Below are 21,015 nucleotides of genomic sequence, written 5' to 3'. Positions count from 1 at the left end.
GCTACCGGTTCGCAACAGTTCGGGCGAACCGGTAGCAGCAGCGGCGGGAGGCTCCGCCCACTCGCCCGGTCATCATCAAATATGATCTGCGCATGCGCAAGCGAAGCAAGCGGGCATGCAGGAGCGAATCGGTAGCAAAGGTAAGTGAAACCCAACCCTGGTTGGACCGAAGTGGTACAATGGTCCTAGAGAGACTCCAGATGCATTTTTCATAACTTAGGTGGCCTCAAATATAGCCCTAAACCCACACATTAACCAGGGACCCACATTGATTTGGGAAGATCTGAGAGGAGACCTGTATGTCTAAAAACCACACTCAAGTTGTTGAAAAAGAAAACATGAACCAGAGAGCCCATGGTTACACCTGAAGCCAGTACACGGCACCGATTCTCAGGATTGACTTCTTCACGTTCTACACATCCACAACAAAGTTATGATTTTGAAAGAACCAACTTATTCCTTGCCCTTTTATATTCCCTGCTGGTCCACTTCCACCTTTTCCTCTTCTGAGGGGCACAAAGCCACATCTGAATCAGTCTCCTGTGAAATCAAAGAAGCGAAGATCTCACTTTCCAATCGAGGTCTTTTTTTTTTTTTTTTTTTTGCCCAAGCAGCTCCTCCTGGAGAATTGGCTCGGAGCGTCTTGTTCCAAAGGGTGTAATGTGCAACTCCCTTGAAATAAATTGAAGTGGCATTCTTTTTCTCTCTCATGATTTTTAAACAAATAATTGCAGCATTAGCACTCAGAAGCCAAGAGACAGGACAGGACAGGACCAGGGGGTGGGCTGTTGGGGGTTCGCAGGGGTTCAGGAGAACCTCTAGCTAAGATTTTGTGCAGTTCGGAGAACCCCCCAAATCCCACTCCTGACTGAACCCCTCCCATCCCCCCCACCCCATGGGGCCTGTTTTGGATGCAGGTAAGTGCAGGGTGCACACGGAGGCTCGGGGAGGGTGATAAACAAGCCTACCGGAAGTTCGGGAAGGCCTCCAGAGGGCCTCCGGAGCCTGGGGAGGCCGTTTTTGCCCTCCTGGAGGCTTGAGGAAAGCCTCCAGAGCCTGGGGAGGGCAAAAACGCCCCCCCCACCATGGTGCAGGAGGCTGACTAGGCCACGCCCACCAGGACCACGCCCACCCAGCAACCAGTGAGAGAACCTCTTGCTAAAATTTTTAAAGCCCACCCCTCGACAGGACCTGGTCATTACAGCAGTACTTTCTCCGTTAGAATTTGCTATGGCTCCCCCAACATACATATACACCCTTTGTACATAATATCTCATGTGATATTGCCTCTTCTCACCCACCTAGTCCAATTTTCTGTTGCCATAGAAGCTCACTGTTGATCCTGGATTTATTCTCATTTTTCTTTACCCCCCCCCTCTTGTCATCCTTCCCATGAGCTAATAAGCCACAGCGGATTTGAAAAGCATGAGCAAATGCGAGCCTCGCACCAAGAACTTTTATGTTCCATTGACATTGACTTCCCACCCTAATAATTTAGAGCTGTCAACGTACCAAAAATGAAGAAAAGAAAAAAAAAAAACCCCAACCCTTCTTCCCATCACTTTCATTACAAAGTTTACAAATGAGTAATATCTAGACTTATTGTTTGCTGTGGAACATATGGTCTCCATTAACAGAAATAAGAAACTTGCTAAGCAAAGAGATTGCAGTGGGAATGAATTATTTGTCTGGGTCATTCATTCAAGCTGCATTAATTTATAGTAAAATCATATATACATTTGATAAGATAGATAGATAGATGGATGGAGAGAGAGACAGAGAGAGAGAGAGAGAGAGAGAGAGAGAGAGAGAGAGAGAGAGAGAGAGAGAGAGAGAGAGATAAAACAACTGGGGAGTTCCTTATCACGTTGAACAAAGCCAGGATCCTTATCAAGAGTTGGGTTATAAGAAATTTGGCCAGCTTGTATATTTATTTAAAAAACGGAATGCGATAGCCCCATTTCCCGTGGTGAACTGATCCTAGGCAAGCATCGTTCCCATGCTTATGAGAAGGGTAGTCAACTCATTCATAGCTCTCCAAGAGGGGATTAGAATTACCACCCCACCTTCTACCAACGAAACATAACCCTTCCCCTGAAGAACAAGAAATGACCATCAGCTTCTAATGGTGGTACAGGATAAAAACTAATCCCTGAACTTTACTAAAGTTTCTTTACCCCAAGAATCAGGGATGGGCTGCTGGGAGTTGGCGAAAAATTGGCCTACCGAAAGTTTGGGAAGGCTGGAAACGGGCCCATTTCCAGCTTCCAGAAGGCCTCTGGAGCCTGGGGAGGCCATTTTCATCCTCCCGGAGGCTCGAGGAAAGCCTCCGGAGCCTGGGGAAGGCAAAAATGAGTGGGGAGGGAGTGGAGATTTTGCAGTATCCTTCCCCTCCCACGCCCACCAAGCCCAACCAAACCAGGCCCGCCAAGCCACGCGCACAGAACCGGTAGTATAAAAAATTGGATTTCACCACTGCACCACAAGGTAGAATTCTAGGGAACAGAAATTAAGGACAGAGAATATGGTATACTGCTCTGAAACCTTTTGCAAAGTATAATACACACACACACACACACATATGAAGAGGTGAAAAATAGCATATGCCATACGAACCAAGTACTACCGCTATGGAGATGAAAATATGATTATTTATAGAAATTGTTTTTCTTCCCTGAAAAAGAACCTTTGAAAGCCAGGGTCTCTTTTTTTAAAAGAAAAAAGAAAAAAGAAAAAAATGCTAAATATTCATTATAGCCGGGCTTTAGAGTACCTCTTATTATACGTTTAACTAGGTCATAAGCTTCCTTAACTCTGAAAGCTGTATAGGGTTCTATACTTGCTGAACTATTTTTGCATCTCCAGGGGAAAAAAAAAAGATTTATTTTCTGGCAGCTACCGATTTCACCTTTGCACAGACTGTTTTCTTAAACTTTGCACTATGTATGTTAAACGGGCTTCTTTTATTACAAACTGGCATACCAGGCCAGGAAAAACACAGAGTTTGTACGGAAATGATTTGCATCCTTTTTACAGTTTGCATTCACAGTTTACAATTGTGAATCCAGCAATTTTTTAAAAAAAACATTGTACCTATTTATGTAGAATAGAGTAAAACAACAGTAGAGTAGAGTAGAGTAGAGTAGAGTAGAGTAGAGTAGAGTAGAGTAGAGTAGAGTAGAGTAGAGTAGAGAGGTAGAGTAGAGTAGAGTGGAGAGGAGAGGAAGAGAAGAGAAGAGAAGAGAAGAGAAGAGAAGAGAAGAGAAGAGAAGAGAAGAGAAGAGAAGAGAAGAGAAGAGAAGAGAGAGAAGAGAGGTAGAGTAGAGTAGAGCAGAGCAGAGCAGAGTGAAACAACAATAGAGTAGAGTAGAATAGGTAGAGTAGAGTAGAGTAGAGTAGAGAGGAAGAGAAGAGAAGAGAAGAGAAGAGAAGAGAAGAGAAGAGAAGAGAAGAGAAGAGAAGAGAAGAGAAGAGAAGAGAGAGAAGAGAGGTAGAGTAGAGCAGAGCAGAGCAGAGCAGAGTGAAACAACAATACAGTAGAGTAGAATAGGTAGAGTAGAGTAGAGTAGAGTGGTAGTGGTAGTGGTAGTGGTAGTGGTAGTGGTAGTGGTAGAGGTAGAGGAAGAGAAGAGAAGAGAAGAGAAGAGAAGAGAAGAGAAGAGAAGAGAAGAGAAGAGAAGAGAAGAGGAAGAGACCTTGAAGATCTTCTAGTCCAGCTCCCTGTTCAAGCAGGAGAACCTATACCATTTCAGATAAGTGATTGTCCATTCTCTTCTTAAAAACCTCAAGTGATGGAGCACCCACGATTTCTGGAGGCAAGCTGTTCCGCTGGTTAATTGTCCTCTTGCATATTGCATTCTATGCAACCTATTTGCATAGAATGAAATAACACTTTGCACAAAGGCAGCCAGATGTCTCTGTGTCCATTGTCATTCATGCTTTCTGGTCATCCACCATACAGGTAAGTCCTCAACTTACAACCTCAAAGGAGCCCGAAATTTCCGTGGCTCAGTAAGACATTCATTAAGTGAGTTTTGCCTCATTTTGCAGCTTTTCTTGCCACACTTTGTTAAGTGAACCGCCGCGGTTGTTAAGTTAGTCACAGTTGTTAAATGAATCTTGTTTCCCCATTGACTTTGCTCGTCAGAAGGCCGCAAAAGCGGATCACATGACTCCGGGACACTGGAATCATCATAAATGTGAGTCCGTCGCTAAAAGCGTCTGAATTTTGATCACGTGACCATGGGAATCCTGCAACGGTCATAAGTGTGGAAAAACGGTCATAACTCCCTTTTTCCCACTGCCTTTGTAACTTTGAACGGTCACTAAAGGAAGCGTTGCAAGGACCACCTACCTATATCTATTTTATCAGAGACGAAAATACTTTTCCTGTCCTATAGCTCACAGCAAACTAATTTAAGTTTCAAGCTGATTTAATACTAGATTGTCAGCTGTAGTATTTTAAATAGCGCACAGTACAATAAGTGCGTAGGCGGAACACAGCTTTTGCAAGGATTTTTAACAGGCAATGCGTTTGAAATGACATTTCTCAAGGTGTTTATCATCCTGATTCAGCTTCCTAGTCCAGTTAAATAACCGAAGCTAAACACTTATTCATGTTCACTGGAAGAAACGTCCAACTGCATTCAGCTATGCCTATGTCTGAGTAACATAAGCCCCGGAACAGAGTATTAATTTTATAATATCCCATCACCGGTGTAGTCGAGCAATGGTTTCTTTCTCTCCCTAGACTAGTCAGAATGAGTCATGCAAGAGATTGCATGCATTAAAGCCAAGTTGTGATTTATATAATATTTTGTGGGGGGGAACTTTTCAGAGCTGGCGTGCAGAGAACTGAAAGCTAAAATAAATGATTGGCTTTGGAACGGAAAATTTCAGTTATATTGAAAGGGCCTGTTCTAGTTTTCTCTCACACATAGGTAAAGGTTCCCCTCGCACATATGTGCTAGTCGTTCCCGACTCTAGGGGGCGGTGCTCATCTCCGTTTCAAAGCCGAAGAGCCAGCGCTGTCCGAAGACATCCCTGTGGTCATGTGGCCGGCATGACTCAATGCCAAAGGCGCACGGAACGCTGTTACCTTCCCACCAAAGGTGGTCCCTATTTTTCTACTTGCATTTTTTACCTGCTTTCAAACTGCTAGGTTGGCAGAAGCTGGGACAAGGAACGGGAGCTCACCCCGTTACGCGGCACTAGGGATTCAAACCGCTGAACTGCCGACCTTTCGATCGACAAGCTCAGCGTCTTAGCCACTGAACCACTGCGTCCTTCACACATAGACACAATGAAATTTTTCTATACTAACCAGGATCCTTCTAAAAAAAGGCATCTCTAGAAAAAGCTAACCAGGTTATGCACGCCTGTCCAGAATCAAATACAATTAGCACTTTTCCGTTCAGACTTTCGCTGTTCAAGGTGGAATAGGGGCTGAAAGAGAAAGCAAGCACGCAAGGAATTTTCATATTTATAAATTCTGAATGTCTGCATATGATTCTTGGGAGTTTCTAAAGCCCCACATCTGGGAATTCATTAATATTATACAGATCATTTTACCTTCGTCATACCATTAAATAAGTCTGGGCAGCCTTCCAATATAAACGTTATGTCTAGACCAGAGTTTTCCCCATTTTTTTTTTTAATAGGAGCTTGCCAAAATTCACCTGTTTTTGTTTGGGATATATGAAATTTTCATTACGGATCAATTCAAATCTTCATGTTAAGAGTAGCTGCATTTTGCTTCAAAAGATACCAAAGATACTAATTTAGGGGGGGAAAATCCATTACAAAGAGAGGAGGGGGGAAATTTCAGGGATATAACATTTGCATTGTAAAAGACGAAGCTAGCAATATGAGATAGGAATAAATGTACTCATCCTTCATACAGATCAATCCCTTTTTTTATTTACCAGATTTGGGCTGAAATATGTAAATAACTCTATTCAATAATAGCTGTACTTGGTTATTTAGAAGGAAACAGTCATCTTCCAATTCAGAGAGGACTTTCGAAGTCCATGTCGTTCATAAACGCAATGTAGTTTTAAGCCAACTTTTTGTGATTTTTGTATCCTGCTCCAGAATTGCGTGAACAATTCCAAATACAGCTCTTCTAGTTTTCAAGGTATTAATCAATTGTTAAGAGTAGGCAGCAAGTTTTCTAAATGAAGGTCGGTTCAAGAAATGTTTGGCACTGTCAGACAACATACACATATACTTGATATATGTTTGTAGGCTGCTATGATTCGAGTCCCTTAGGTCAGAAGGAAGGAACTGGTAAGCAACATGCACACTGCATCAAAATAATTATTCTTAAGATGATGGAGAAGCAAGAGCCACTACTCCCCCACCACTTCCAGGAAGGATTATTGAAAGCAGGATAGAATTAGCTAATTTCATAAACAACAGAAATACAACAGCTGACATTTTATGTGGTTGGACATATCCTACCGGTATTATGTTTTAGAATAGAATAGAATAGAATAACACAGTTGGAAGGGACCTTGGAGGTCTTCTAGTCCAACCCTCTGCTTAGGCAGGACACCCTATACCAGTGATGGCTAACCTTTTTGCCATTGCGTGCCAAAAGCGGGGGGAGTGCGGGCATGCCCACACCCATAATTCTATGCCCCCCGCCCCGCGCATGTACACGTGACCCCCCCCTGCACTCCCACCGTTTTTGGCATGCGATGGCACGGTGGGCCTGGTAGGCCTGTTTTTCACCCTCCCCAGGCGTCAGAGCCTTTCTAGGAGCCTGGGGAGGGCAAAAATGGCCTCCCCCCCCCCGGAGGCCCTCCAGAGGCCAGAAACAGCCTGTTTCCCGACTTCTGGTGGGCCCAGAAGGTCTGAAAATCAGCTGGCCAGTGTGCACATGTGCGCCGGAGCTGAGCTCGCGTGCCCACCCGTATGGCTCCACGTGCCACCTGTGGCATGCGTGCCATAGGTTCGCCATCACGGCCATATACCACTTCAGACAAATGGTTATCCAATCTCTTCTTAAAAACTTCCAGTGTTGGAGAATTCACAACTTCTGGAGGCAAGTTGTTTCATTGATTAATTGTTCTGACTGTCTGGAAATTTCTCTTCAGTTCTAAGTTGCTTCTCTCCTTGGTTAGTTTCCACCCATTTTTTCTTGTCCTGCCCTCAGGTGCTTTGGAGAATAGCTTGACTCCCTCTTCTTTGTGGCAGTCCCTGAGATATTGGAACACTGCTATCATGTCACCCCTGGTCCTTCTTTTCATTAAACTAGACATACCCAGTTCCGGCAACCGTTCTTCACATGTTTTAGCCTCCAGTCCCCTAATCATCTTGGTTGCTCTTCTCTGCACTCTTTCTAGAGTCTCCACATCTTTTTTATATTGTGGTGACCACAACTGTATTCCAAGTGTGGCCTTATAATTTGACCATACATTGGAATGCTATGATGGTAGTTCTTAAGGTGTTGCTTTGGACAAAAACATTAACAAAAACTTCAAAAAAGTTGGGTTGCATCTTATAATGAGAATGCATCATATTATTTTCCAATTAATTTTAATTAGCAGTTGATTTTAATTGGCTGTATTTTAGTTCCAACCGTTTCTGTTTTCTCCCTCTATACAAGAAACTCCATCCTACGCACAGTTATAGACGTATCTCCATGATTGAATCTCCAAGTTCTTTTCTTTCTCAATCAATCTCACCCCACAATCAAACTAAAAACTGTGAATTGTCACCGGGTGGGTTTTGTAGCTCTTTTATTAATAATTATTTTTCAATGTTAAGTATAAAAGTGACTATTCAAGATTTGTAAAAAGTAGGAGATCGTGACTACAGAGAAATGCACAGGAGTCAAATGTAGGCTATAGATCATAATGTCCCAGTCTTCTCCCAGTATAGATAATATTTTTATTTTTTTTTCTGAACATACCTGTATAAAAAAATACTCTGCCTGGACTGGTGCAAGTTTAGCAAGAATATGAAATCCACGGAATGAACTAAAAAAAGAAGAATGGTTTTTATTGTGACTTTTTGACAGTGAACCCTTGTCGATATGAATCAAGATAGGTATGATTGGATATGTGTTACATTATGTCACGACATAACTGGAATGGCACTGAAGTGACTCCGGATTACTTGTGAATGGTCCTCACTGACCTCAGTGCATTTGGATTGTCACAGAAATTTCATCACCAAGTTTGTGTATACAGTTAAGTAGTTGGTCTTATAAGCACCATTATAAACCCCTTGCGTGAAGGGCATTATTAATCTAGTTTACAAATGCTTCATGGATAAGAATAGCATGGTTACAGTATACACACACCTTAATTTACATGTACTGTATTATAGATATAAACTGAGATAAACTACTGAGCTAAATTGGGGTTGATCGATGGACTGAGTAATGGCAATTTCTTTGGCTTCTAAATGGTGTATATATTACAGTGCATTTATAAAAATCTAGGTTGGACATTGTTTTCTAGCACCAAATCGATTACAGAAATGGCTGACCTAGTAAGATGTAGCTGGAAAAGCAGATCTTAAGATTTAAAAGGAAAAAAAAAAGGAAAAGGAAAAAGAAAAGAAGAAGAAGAATCTATTGACGGACTTGTGGTCTTGCAACTCTTGGCACCTGTGTGCTGATCAGCCGTTGGCTTGACATCTGTGACCAGCTTCCAACAGCAGTCCCGAAATTCAAGATTCAGTATCTCAAAAAGTAGCTACACTTACAAGAAGCCTGAGAAAAAAAGTGATGGTTGTGAGCTACGGTTTTCTTCCTGTACCTTTACTTACGTCAAACTGGAATAGCGCTCACGTGTCCAAGGGAAATACATGACAGCTTGTTCCTGCGATATGGAGAAACTTAACCGAGGAATAAAACATTCAAGTCTCACCCCAGCTATCTTTGGCTTTCATAATTTTTGGTCTCTGGTTGGTGAATTAATGAAGCACAATTTCAATGCTCATTCTCAGGCTATCTCCTAGCTCCCCACTGAGGTAGTCTTGGTCGTGCTTGTCTTCCAATTGAAGGAGCTCCTTCCTTTTGTAGAGCGGGATGCTGCTGATGTGCAATGAATATATTCCAGGCGCTGGTTTCTTTTTAGCTAAATGAAGGAAGCTGACCCCTTCTTTCTGATTTATCCGGAAGAACCCGTTTTCGTTCCCGTGGTCTATTAAATATCGGTTGTGGTTGGTCAGGGTGGTGAGAGCGGGGATCAGTTCCAAGAGGTGATCCTTGTTGTTAAGGCCGGAGATGTTGTAAGATAAGACGGCTGGTTTTTCAAGGTCCCAGCTGGCCAGGTTGACAGTTGCATCGGTCCCCAGATGACCCTGTAAAAAAAAAAAAAGAACAAGGTGTTTTAGATTTGTTACACCCAGGAGTGGGCTGCTGAGGGTTCGCAGGAGTTTGGGAGAACCTCTAGCTAAGTTTCTGTGAAGTTCGGAGAACCCCCAAATCTCATTCCTGGACTCGCCCACCCCACCCCTCCCAGGAGTCCCCACACGGCCTGTTTTGGATGCAGGTTAAGAGAAGGGCACACGCGGAGGCTCGGGGAGGGCGAAAAATGACCCTACTGGAAATTCAGGAAACGGGCCTGTTTCCAGCCTCCAGAGGGCCTTCAGAGCCTGGGGAGGCCATTTTTGTCCTCCCGGAGGCCTCAGGAAAGCCTTCAGAGCCTGCGGAAGGCAAAAACACCACCACCCGCCGTCATGGTGCAGGAGGCTGACTAGGCCATGCCTACCATGGCCACGCCCACCCAGCAAGCGGGTAGAGAACCCCTTGCTAAAATTTTTGAAGTCCACCCCTTATTGCACCAGGTGATAAAGGATAAAGTTGCGATTCACCTCTGTATCCAAGGCATTGGTTTCATTTAGGCCTCGCCGTTTCCTTCCCCTTTTCGGATAGCCATTGATTTTGCAATCATAGCAGGCTTCTGGAGAAAGAGAGCTATCATCTACTTCACCGCTGAGGGGTAATTCATGGTTCTGACCTTTCCCTAGCCCCATTCCAGCCACGCAGTGCCTACAGAATTTAAAAGAAAGAAAGAACAGACATCAGACAGGCATTAAAGAAGAATAAGTGTCGCTCCCGGTTGAAATGAGGGATCCTTGGTATTCTCTGAGCTTGACTGTTTTTCTTGCAGGCATTTTATTACCCAACTAGGTAACATCATCTGTTAGGATATGGTTTGAGTCTAACAAGTTGTCGAGGCAATATATGTGTTCTGTGACTTTAATATGAATATGTATTGTGTGACTTTAAAGTTTTACTGCTGATTCATTGTAATGCTGAGTCATGCTGTAATTAGATAATCACTGGTTGTAAACGTATTTAAGAAAGGTACTGTAAAGTATTCAATTGATGATATGCTACCATTGTGTGTGGAGTTGCTATCATTGTGCTATCATCGTTGGATGGATCTGCTACCATCGTGGTTTGTGAACCAGAGTGAGTTTGTTATTCTAACCAACTACTGTTTGTGTGGTAAGAAGAGTTTTTGTATCACTGGACTGATTTAACTGGCAAAGACTTGGATTGATTTAAAGACTATGAGATTGTTTTTTCACTATAAGTAAACTTTTGATAAACCAGTTTGCACATCTTTTATTCATTGCTCTCAGCAACGTTTCTCTGTGTCCTACACTCTGCTGGTTGGTAACACAACAATATCCTTAACATCATCAGTGCTAGATGATTAGATGACATTACCTAGTTTTGGGTAATGAAATGTCTGTAAGAAAAACAACCAAGCTCAGAGACAGTTTAGTCAAGACAATATTTGGCATTTTGAACTGATATTCATGAGCTCTTTTTGATGTCACAGAAGGTGCGTCAATTTATTCTAAGCAACGATTTGAAGTGCAATTTTATTTTTCTATGAAGTGTTTTGAAGTTACAACATGTGGTGTTAAGGTTTTACCAGGAAATCTCTGATAATTATTCTTTTTCTTTATCATGTTTATACTGGCCCATAATTGGATCTTATTGTTATAAATTCCCTTGAAAATTGAAAGAAAATAATATCCATTAAAAAAAACCCAAACAAGTAATAAATATTTTTTTAACATTTTGGTCAAATTTCATATTTGAAGAAAACCAATAGATTTTTCCCAACAATTGCTTATCACACATTGCATAGCTTCTGAAATTACTGCTGTAAAAAAAGGCAGTGAGAATACTTAGGTTACATGCTGGAGGAATTAAAAGAATATTTCTATTGTTTCAGCATGCGATACACGCTTATTGCATGTTATATGCTACACTAAAAAAAAAGGTACAATGCCTATATATTTTGTACTTGGGCATCTTTAACCATTTAATAGAAACTTGGTCTATGAGAAAGCCATTTTATTTCTGAACTTGAATTTATTTTTTTTAATTCATGGGGACTGTATCATCAACTTGGTAGAGCCTTGGTAGTACAGTGGTCTAAAGCACCCTGTTATTAAGACCAGCTGCCTGCAATTACTGCAGGTTCAAATCTCGCCAGGCTCAAGGTTGACTCAGCCTTCCATTCTTTCTAAGGTAGGTAAATTGTGGGGGCACCCAGTTGTGGGGGCAATAAGCTGACTTTGTATAAATATACAAAAGGATGAAGGCTATTGCTTAACGCATTGTAAACCGCCCTGAGTCTCCAGAGAAGGGTGGCATATAAATCAAATTTTTTTAAAAAAACTGATAGAAGACTAAGGATCAAAGGCACATGAAGGAATGGACCAAACTACAGTATATCCATTTTTTACGTCTCCTATTGTCAATGCAACTTTTGTTCAAGAAATTGAGTTTATATTGTGCCTTCTCTTCCATTTCCCCCTATATAGGTTGATCTCAGGGGGTTCGCAGGGGTTCGGGAGAACCTCTAGCTAACATTCTGTACAGTTCAGAGAACCTTCAAATCTCACTCCTGGCTGGCCCCGCCCACCCCGGCCCACCCCTCCCAGGTATCCCCACGCGGGCTGTTTTGGATGCAGGTAAGTGCAGGGGGCGCACGGAGGCTCAGGGAGAGTGAAAAACAGGCCTACTGGAAGTTCGGGAAGGCTGGAAATGGGCCCGTTTCTGGCCTCCAGAGGGCCTCCAGAGGGCCTCCGGAGCTTGGGGAGGCCGTTTTCGCCCTCCTGGAGGCTTGAGAAAAGCCTCCGGAGCCCGGGGAGGACAAAAACACCCGCCCCCATGCTGCAGGAGGCTGACTAGGCCACGCCCACCATGGCCATGCCCACCCAGCAACCAGGCAAAGAACCCCTTGCTAAATTTTTTGAAGCCCACCTCTGGTTGGTCTGTATTAATCTAAAGGGAGGGTTTTGGGTTTTTTTTTTGCTGTAGATCCAAAAGAATGTTCTCACCCTTGTCCTATTCGGAAATATCCCGGTGGGCAGCCGCAGACATAACCACCTTCCGTGTTGGAGCAACCGTAGCTGCACGGAGCTTGAGAGGAGCCGCACTCGTTCACATCTTGGCATTGCCCACTGAACTGTTCAAAATTATATCCCGTGGGGCACATGCATTTGTAGCTTCCCAGCGTGTTGTGGCAAGATGCTCCACCGCAGATATGAGAACTGAGGCATTCGTTTTCATCTGGAAGAGAAGCGAAGAAGCTTTGATCGTCATTCTAATCATCCCTTGAGAAATTTAGTCGCAGCTATCCCGTTTATCTCATAAATATCCTGCACACAAGTAGATTCAGAGGCAAGGATCCTGTCTATCCATGACCGAGATGGGACTCTCCTCTCCTCCCCTCCCCTCTCTCTCCTTCTTCGTCTCCTCTCCTTCTTCCCTCTCCTCTCCTCCTTCCCATCCTCTTCTCCTCTCTTCTCCCCTCCCCTATCCTCTCCTCCCCTCTCCTCCTTCTTCCTTCCCTCTCCTCTCTCTCCTTCCTTCCCTCTCCTCTTCTTCCTCTCCTCTCCTTCTTCCCTCTCCTCGCCTCCTTCCCATCCTCTTCTCCTCTCCCCTCCCCTATTCTCTCCTCTCCTCCCCTCTCTCTCCTCTTCCCCTCTCTCCTTCTTCCTCCCCTCTCCTCTTCTTCCTCTCCTCTCCTTCTTCCCTCTCCTCTCCTTCCCATCCTCTTCTCCCCTCCCCTATACTCTCCTCTTCTCTCCTCTCTCTTCTCCCCTCCCCTCTCCTCTCTCTCCTTCTCCTTCTCCCTCCCCTCTCCTTCCTCTCCTCTCCTCTCCTTCCTCTCCTCTCCTTTTTATGTCTTCAAATCACTGTGCAGGCCTGAACCATGCAGTTTTCTTGGGAACATTTTGGAAGTGATTTGTTGTTGCCTTCTTCCTAGGGCTGAGAGACAGTGACTGGCGCAAGGTCACCCAGTTTACTTTGCGCCTAAGACAGGACTAGAACTCACAGTCTCCGTTTCTAGCCTGGTGCCTTAACTACTATATCAAGCTGGCCCTGTAACTAAATAATTATTATTCCTTATGCCTGGGTTATGGTTTGTCATTTTGATTCTCATCCAATTCATGGGGTGCGCAAAATATTTGCGCTAATGCCAAAATTACTGAACGCCTTTCATTTTCAACACCTAGTTAAACAGTCACATATAGTTAAATCAAGATAAATGAACAGCTAATTTTTACAAGGATTTGTACAAATTATGTTCATTGTTTATCTAATAAGGGCTAATTAAAAACTTGTCTTAAATGAATACAGCCAATAATTTATAGAATAATGCATATAATACTGGATTCATTGTTACTCATATATCTTCCAGATGTGTAGACTTCAGCTCCGAAAATTCTCAGAAATGGCATTATTGTCTGGAAAATTCGTCAACCTTAAGTCACATAACTGATAGTGCTGAGTTTGAGGAAACTTGGGGAAACTATATAAAATGATTTATTTCAGAAACTCACTTACGTTAAAGCGTCTGCAAGTTCTTCCTTTGAACTAAACAAGATTTATCCTTTAAAACCTTTATGTGAAATATAATTCAGTGGCTCTAGTATTTTACACAGGAAGCAATTCTACCGGACTGTGAACTAAAACAGGCCACTTGAATTATTTCATATAACCTGATTTATTTTGTGACATAAACTATATTTCCCCCCCCAATTGTTACACTACCCAAGCTAGTTTGCGACTTTCAAAGGGAACAATTAAAAAAGAAATGACATGAGGTTGCTTATGAATTTGATTCATAAACTTTGGGTCATTTGCTTACTTGTCTTTAACAATTGTGTGTATGTTACATTTAATAGGGTTACTTTACCGTTCTGTTATGCTCTGTTAAAAAAATCTCCTTACTTTACCTGTTTTCTTCTGTCAATCTACATCAGAGGTGTCAAAATCACGTCGTCACATCGTTGTCACATAATGTATCATGATATTTTTTCCCTTCGCTAAACTGGGCATGGGTGTGGCCAACGTGTGAAGCATACGCCCCATGGCCGCGAGTTTGACACCCCTGATCTACATCATGAGATCTGGCAAATGGATAAAGATAATACCCTGTTTTGCCCAAAATAAGACATCCCCTGAAAATAAGCTCAATCGGGCTTTTGAGCACATGGCAATAAGGCCAAGCGCTTATTTCAGGGTTCAAAAAAAATATAAGACAGGGTCTTATTTTCGGGGAAACATGGTAACTAAATAAAAAGGGATTTTAAAAGAATAAAAGTATTATCCAAAAATTATGGATGGAAAACAGAGGGAGAGAGATGATTGCCCTGCCTAGGGCTAATTAATGAACTTGTGACAGAATGGAAATTTGATCTGGGAATTGATTAGCTCATTTATGGCTCTAAAATAGAACCAATTCTAGGTCAGACTTGAAGCAGCAAGAAAAACAGCTGGATTCATTTTTCTCTCCTCTCTATTTAATGCAACTTGTATTTGAGTTTAGCACATGATGCTTGTTGAGAGGAGAAGAAATTGTGCGCCAAGGCACAAATGAGATAATACTGGGGGAAAAAAGGGAGAGTTTTTAAAAAAGTATATAAAATGGCACCGAAGAAAAAGTTCAGTTTTCCATACACACCACACACACACCATGTTCTTCCAAAAAGCTTTTTCAGCTTCATAGTTTAGTCTACAGTTCTGCGATTGCCTGATATTGTAGTTTTCCTACCAGCCCTGCTTAATTTTTTTGAGCTCTGCCAATGTCAACCAGACTGCACAGGTTTTTTTGCAAACACCACCAGGTGTTTTCGTTTGCAAAACCAGAACAATGATGGTGTTCCAATTACAGGGAATCCTCGACTTACATCAGTTCGTTTAGTGACCGTTAAAGTTACAACAGCACTGAAAAAAAGGGAGTTTGCACTTACGACCGTTACAGTATTATCCCCATGGACACGTAATCCAAATTCAGATGTTTGGCTACTGACTCATATTTATGACAGCTGCAGTGTCCCGGGGTCATGTGCAATGGTGGGCTGCAAATTGGTTTAACAACCAGTTCTGCAAGTATGTAATTTGCACGTGCACGCAGACTTCACACGCATGCGTGCCTAACGTGCTTGCGTGCAGCATTCAAAATGCAGCAACTTGAAGCTCAGCTGCTTACTTTCTAAGGCAGCCTTGGTAAGTAGAACAGTGGAGACGTGGAAATCAGCTCTGCCCCATGAATCAGCTGAGCCAGAAAGAAGGAAATATAGGGCAGGATAGGGCGGGGCCAGCTGATCATTGGAACTACCGGTTCGCCAAAACTGGTCCGAACCGGCAGCAACCCACCGCTGCCGGTTGGTCATGCAACCTTTTGCAACCTTCTTAAAAGCAAAATCAAGCGGGAAACAAGATCCACTTAACCACTCTGTTACTAACTTAACTTGCAGCGATTCACTTAACAACTGTGGCACAAAATGTGGGCAAAATTCACTTAGCAAATGTTTCACTTAGCAACAAAAGAGCCTTGATAGTACAAGGGTTTAGTGCACCCTGTTATTAACACAGCTGCCTGCAATTTCTGCTGGTTCGAATCTCTCCAAGGCTCAAGGTTGACTCAGCCTTCCATCCTTTCTAAGGTAGGTGAAATGAGGACCCAGTTTGTGGGGGCAATAAGCTGACTTTGTATAAAATATACAAAAGAATGAAGGCTATTGCTTAAAGCATTGTAAGCCGCCCTGAGTCTCCGGAGAAGGGCGGCATATAAATCAAATTAAAAAAAAAAAAAAAAAGTGTGGGGCTCAATTATGGCCGTAAGTCGAGGATTACCTGTAATGGTGAAACTCAGCAAAACCTGAAAGGGGCCAATTGAATATTTAATTTAAACTGTATGTGTTCAATCTTTCATTTAAGAAAAAAACCAGTATGCTTGAGTAACTTTCCAATTCTTTTTTTTTGTACTGAAAAGTCCACGTGCCCAACGGGCAACCATGTACAAGAGAGAGCAAGTTTTCTTAACCCTAATTAAAACCAGAAACCTCCCTTAGATAGAGGTGGGCCACAATAAAAATAAAAAGACATTTTTTTAAAAAAAAAGCAAACCAAGCCAAATGATGGTCAATTGTTACATTTTGAGTCACCGTATATATCTCCGGCTGTTCCAATTAACCAACTAAGTTAGGTGCAATGCTGGAAATAACCCCGAAAATGAGTTTCCTAATTAAAATTGGTTTTTTTAAGAATATTCTTGCTGTATCGCAGGAATAACGTTCAAGTCATTTTGCATGTCTCTGAAAGCACCTCGGGAGAATTACTTTTGGGTCTACCAAAAGTGAATTAAAGAAAGCAATTTTCTCTAATTAGCGCTCTTATTTGCTAATGTCAGAAACTCCAATCAGCACTACATTCTGGACCAGAAACAGAAGTGCTGGTTGGCACCTTTAAAGTCCTACAGGTCATTACTACGGGGAAACCAGGTGTGGGCTGCTGGTGGTTCACAGGTGTTCGGAAAAACCTCTAGGTAAGATTCTGTGCAATTTGGAGAACCCCCCAAATCCCACTCCTGGCTGGTCCCACCCACCCCACCCCACCCCTCCCAGGAGTCCCCACACGGCCCGTTTTGGATGCAGGTAAATGCAGGGCACGTGCAGAGGCTCAGGGAGGGTGAAAAACAGGCCTACCAGAAGTTTGGGAAGGCTGGAAATGCCCATTTCTGGCCTCCAGAGGGCCTCCGGAGCCTGGGGAGGCCGTTTTCACCCTCCCGGAAGCTCAAGAAAAGCCTCCAGAGCCAGGGGAGGAAAAAAACACCCCCCCACAACATGGTGCCGGAGGCCGACTAGGCCACACCCATCCTGGCCACACCCACCCAGCAACCGGGCAGAGAACCCCTTGCTAAAATTTTTGAAGCTCACCCCTGGGGAAAACCAATGTTTTTCTGAGATTTTTCTAACTGACTTTGCCCGTTACTGTTCCAGCTAGGCCAAAGGGCTTCTTCGACAAATTCATGTGTTTCCCAAAACTGCACAGGAAATTACTTCGAATCAACTAAGCAACAATCAACCCAGCCAAAATTTAATTGCCAGCTTGAGAAAGGGACTTGCGTGCTCAGACATTAAAAACGAGACTTGCCAACACATTGGTTCCACTGATAATGTTGGAGGTACCCTTGTGGGCAGCTACACCTGTATCCTCCAATTATATTCTGGCAACCATGCTGGCATCGGTGATTTCCATCGCACTCGTCGACATCTGCAACAACAACAACAAAAGCATAGATGGAAATATTTTGGATTACTTTGCGGGAGGGGGGAAAAAAACCGGTCCCGTCATTCAAGATTCTAATGGAACGCCCACATAGATATAATTACCAGTTGACTTGAAATGCATTAATTAAGCCATGGTGCATTTAAATGCATTAATGAGCCATGATGGCACAGTGGTTAGAGTGCAGTACTGCAGGCTACTTCTGCTGACTGCCAGCTGCCTGCAATTTGGCAGTTCGAATCTCACCAGGCTCAAGATTAACTCAGCCTTCCATCCTTCTGAGGTGGGTAAAATGAGGACCCAGATTGTTGGGGACAATAGGCTGACTCTGTAAACCACTTAGAGAGGCCTGTAAAGCACTGTAAAGCGGTATATACGTCTAAGTGCTATTGCTCTATCTATCTATCTATCTATCTATCTATCTATCTATCTATCTATCTATCTATCTATCTATCTATCTATCATCGTCTGTCTGTCTATCTATCTATCTATCTATCTATCTATCTATCTATCTATCTATCTATCTATCTATCTATCTATCCATCCATCCATCCTTCCTCGAAGCCACTGAGCCCCGGTGGCGCTGTGGTTAGAGTGCAGTACTACAGGCTACTTCTGCTGACTGCTGGCTGCCTGCAATTTGGCAGTTCAAATCTCACCAGGCTCAAGGTTAACTCAGCCTCCCATCCTTCCGAGGTCAGTAAAATGAGGAGCCAGATTGTTGGGGGCAAGAGGCTGACTCTGTAAACCGCTTAGAGAGGGCTGTAGAGCACTGTAAAGCGGTATACAAGTCTAAGTGCTGTCAATATTAATTAACACGCAGGACAAGATAAAAAAGCAGAAGGTCATGTAAGTTCTCAAGAGTTGTACCTTCGCAGGCGGCACCAGTTTGGTCCAGGGCAAAGCCCCGCTGACATTCACACGTAAAGCTTCCAGGAGTATTTTGACAAACTCCCTTTGATCCACAAAGATTGACGTCAGTGGCACATTCATTGTTATCTAAAAGAAATACATATGGATATTAGACGATCTCTCCTTTACTGTGTGTTTGTGTCTGTTCAAGGCTTCTACAATAAAAGGAAGAGGAGGGACAGTTTGGTCTAGTGGTTAAAGCATCAGGCTAGAAAGTGGGCGTCCATAAGTTCTAGTCCTGCCTTAGGCATGAAAGTCAGCTGGGGGATTTTGAGCCAATCACCAGGAGGCGGTGAGTTCTAGTCCCACCTTAAGCATGAAAGCTGGCTGGGGGATTTTGAGCCAATCACCAGGAGGCGGTGAGTTCTAGTACCGCCTTAAGCATGAAAGTCAGCTGGGGGATTTTGAGCCAATCACCAGGAGGCAGTGAGTTCTAGTCCTGCCTTAGGCATGAAAGTCAGCTGGGGGATTTTGAGCCAATCACCAGGAGGCGGTGAGTTCTAGTCCCGCCTTAGGCATGAAAGCCAACTGGGTGACTTTGGGCCAGTCCTTCTCTCTCAGCCAAACTCATTCCACTGAGTGGTTGTTGTGGGGAAAAATAAGAGAACAAAGTTGTGTTGATATTTCTTGTCACTCACCAATACATGCTGAATGATGTTGAGTAAAGCCAGGAGGACATTTACAAGTAAAGCCTCCAATAGTGTTGACACAAAGAAACTGGCAGTTGTGTTGCTTGGTTGCACATTCATCAAAATCTGAAAAGACAGCAAATTCATTTGTTCAGGTTTTGCTCCTCATAAAACAACATGATAACATACCGCAACTATCTATACCAGTGATGGCGAACCTTTTAGAGACCGAGTGCCCAAACTGCAAGTCTCTCTCTCTTGCATGCGTGCATGCGCGCACACGCAGCAGCAACCCAAACGTAGATAGGGCGGATTCGAAAAAGTCAACACCCTCCTAAGCATATCGATGGGCTAGGAATCTGTTGGCAATGTCCATTTTGCTCTCCCAATTCATAGAGACCTAAGCCTAGATAAAGGGCAGTGGTGAAATCCTGCCGGTTCTGTCCAGCTTGAGCGAACCAGTAGCGGCGCGTGGTTTGGTGAACTGGTAGCGGCGGCAGCACTAGGCTCCGCCCATCTGTCCAGACGTCATTATTTCCTGGTTTTAACATGCGCAGAGGGTCAAAAATCGGACGTGATGATGGCGCGCGCACTTCCGAACTGGTAGGGAAGGTAAGTAGATTTCACCCTTAATAGAAGGGCCGAAGATACCATTCTGGACTTTCCACAGAACGTAGTAAAGGGCCGTTCGAAAGCAGGTAAAAAATGCAAGTAGAAAAATAGGGGCTGCCTTTGGTGGGAAGGTAACAGCGTTCCGTGCGCCTTTGACATTGAGTCATGCCAGTCACATGACCACGGAGACATCTTCGACAGCGCTGGCTCTTTGGCTCATGGAGATGAGCACTGCCCCCTAGAATCGGGAACGACTAGCACATACATGTAAGGGGAATCTTTACCGTTACCTTTTATACTACTTGCATACTTTTCAGTCTGGGCCTGAAGGAAAACGAGTGGATGGTTATAAATATAAATATAAAGATCAATCATTTTTTTTCTTACCTTTGCAGCTTCTGCCATCTTCCTGCAAGATGTATCCTTTCGGACACGAGCATTGATAGCTCCCCTCCGTATTTTTGCAAATAAAATTGCAAGGCTTTGGAGACAGGTTGCACTCGTTCAGATCTGAAGTCAAAGAAGAAACCAACATTGTTCGCCGAGATGAATTTTAAAAAAGGGAGGAATTAATAATAATGGGTACAGGTAGTCCTCGACGTACGACCACAATTTGGGACCAGGCTTTCCACTGCTAAGTATGGTGGTTGTGAAATTAGTTGCCTCCAATTTTACAAGCTTTTTCTTTCTTTTTTTTGTCAGGGCTGTTAAGTGAATCACTGCAGTTCTTCAATGAAATGAGTGCCTACATTTAGAATAGAATAGAATAGAATAGAATAGAATAGAATAGAATAGAATAGAATAGAATAGAATAGAATAAAATGGAATGGAATGGAATGGAGTGGAGTGGAGTGGAGTGGAGTGGAGTGGAGTGGAATGGAATGGAATGGAATGGAATGGAATGGAATGGAATGGAATGGAATGGAATGGAATGGAATAGAATAGAATAGAATAGAATAGAATAGAATAGAATAGAATAGAATTCTTTATTGGCCAAGTGTGATTGGACACACAAGGAATTTGTCTTTGGTGGATATGCTCTCAGTGTACATAAGGAGAATAAAATACATTCATCAAGAATAAAAAGATACAACACTTAGTGATAGTCAAGGTTACTAATAAGCTATCAAATCATACTAGGAGACAAATAAAAACAATATAAATTGAAAGATACAAGCAACATGGTTATAGTAATAAGTGGGAAGAGATAGATACTAGTAAGGAAGAGAAGAATAATAGTAATACAGTCTTCGTAAATTATTTGACAGTGTTGTGGGAATCAGTTGTTAAGCA

The 21,015-nt window shown here is 43.0% G+C and overlaps 1 protein-coding gene across 1 annotated transcript in view; it reads right to left on the bottom strand.

Annotated features, from left to right (window-relative positions):
- Window positions 1–7,773: 7,773 nt before the first annotated feature.
- Window positions 7,774–21,015, bottom strand: part of FBN1 (fibrillin 1) — a 193,114-nt gene continuing 179,872 nt past the window's right edge. Inside the window, 7 exon segments of the mRNA XM_070953865.1 lie at window positions 7,774–9,318; window positions 9,832–10,009; window positions 12,328–12,559; window positions 17,435–17,554; window positions 18,440–18,568; window positions 19,120–19,236; window positions 20,110–20,232. Coding sequence (XP_070809966.1) covers window positions 8,929–9,318; window positions 9,832–10,009; window positions 12,328–12,559; window positions 17,435–17,554; window positions 18,440–18,568; window positions 19,120–19,236; window positions 20,110–20,232 — 1,289 coding nt within the window. The 3' untranslated portion in view covers window positions 7,774–8,928.

This window comes from Pituophis catenifer, unplaced genomic scaffold, assembly GCF_029215685.1.
Source record: "Pituophis catenifer annectens isolate HBS135680 unplaced genomic scaffold, rPitCat1.0.hap2 SCAF_14, whole genome shotgun sequence".
NCBI classification, from domain to species: Eukaryota; Metazoa; Chordata; class Lepidosauria; order Squamata; family Colubridae; genus Pituophis; species Pituophis catenifer.
The sequence above is the reverse complement of the archived record's forward strand: the minus strand, read 5'-3'. Positions and strand labels throughout refer to the sequence as shown.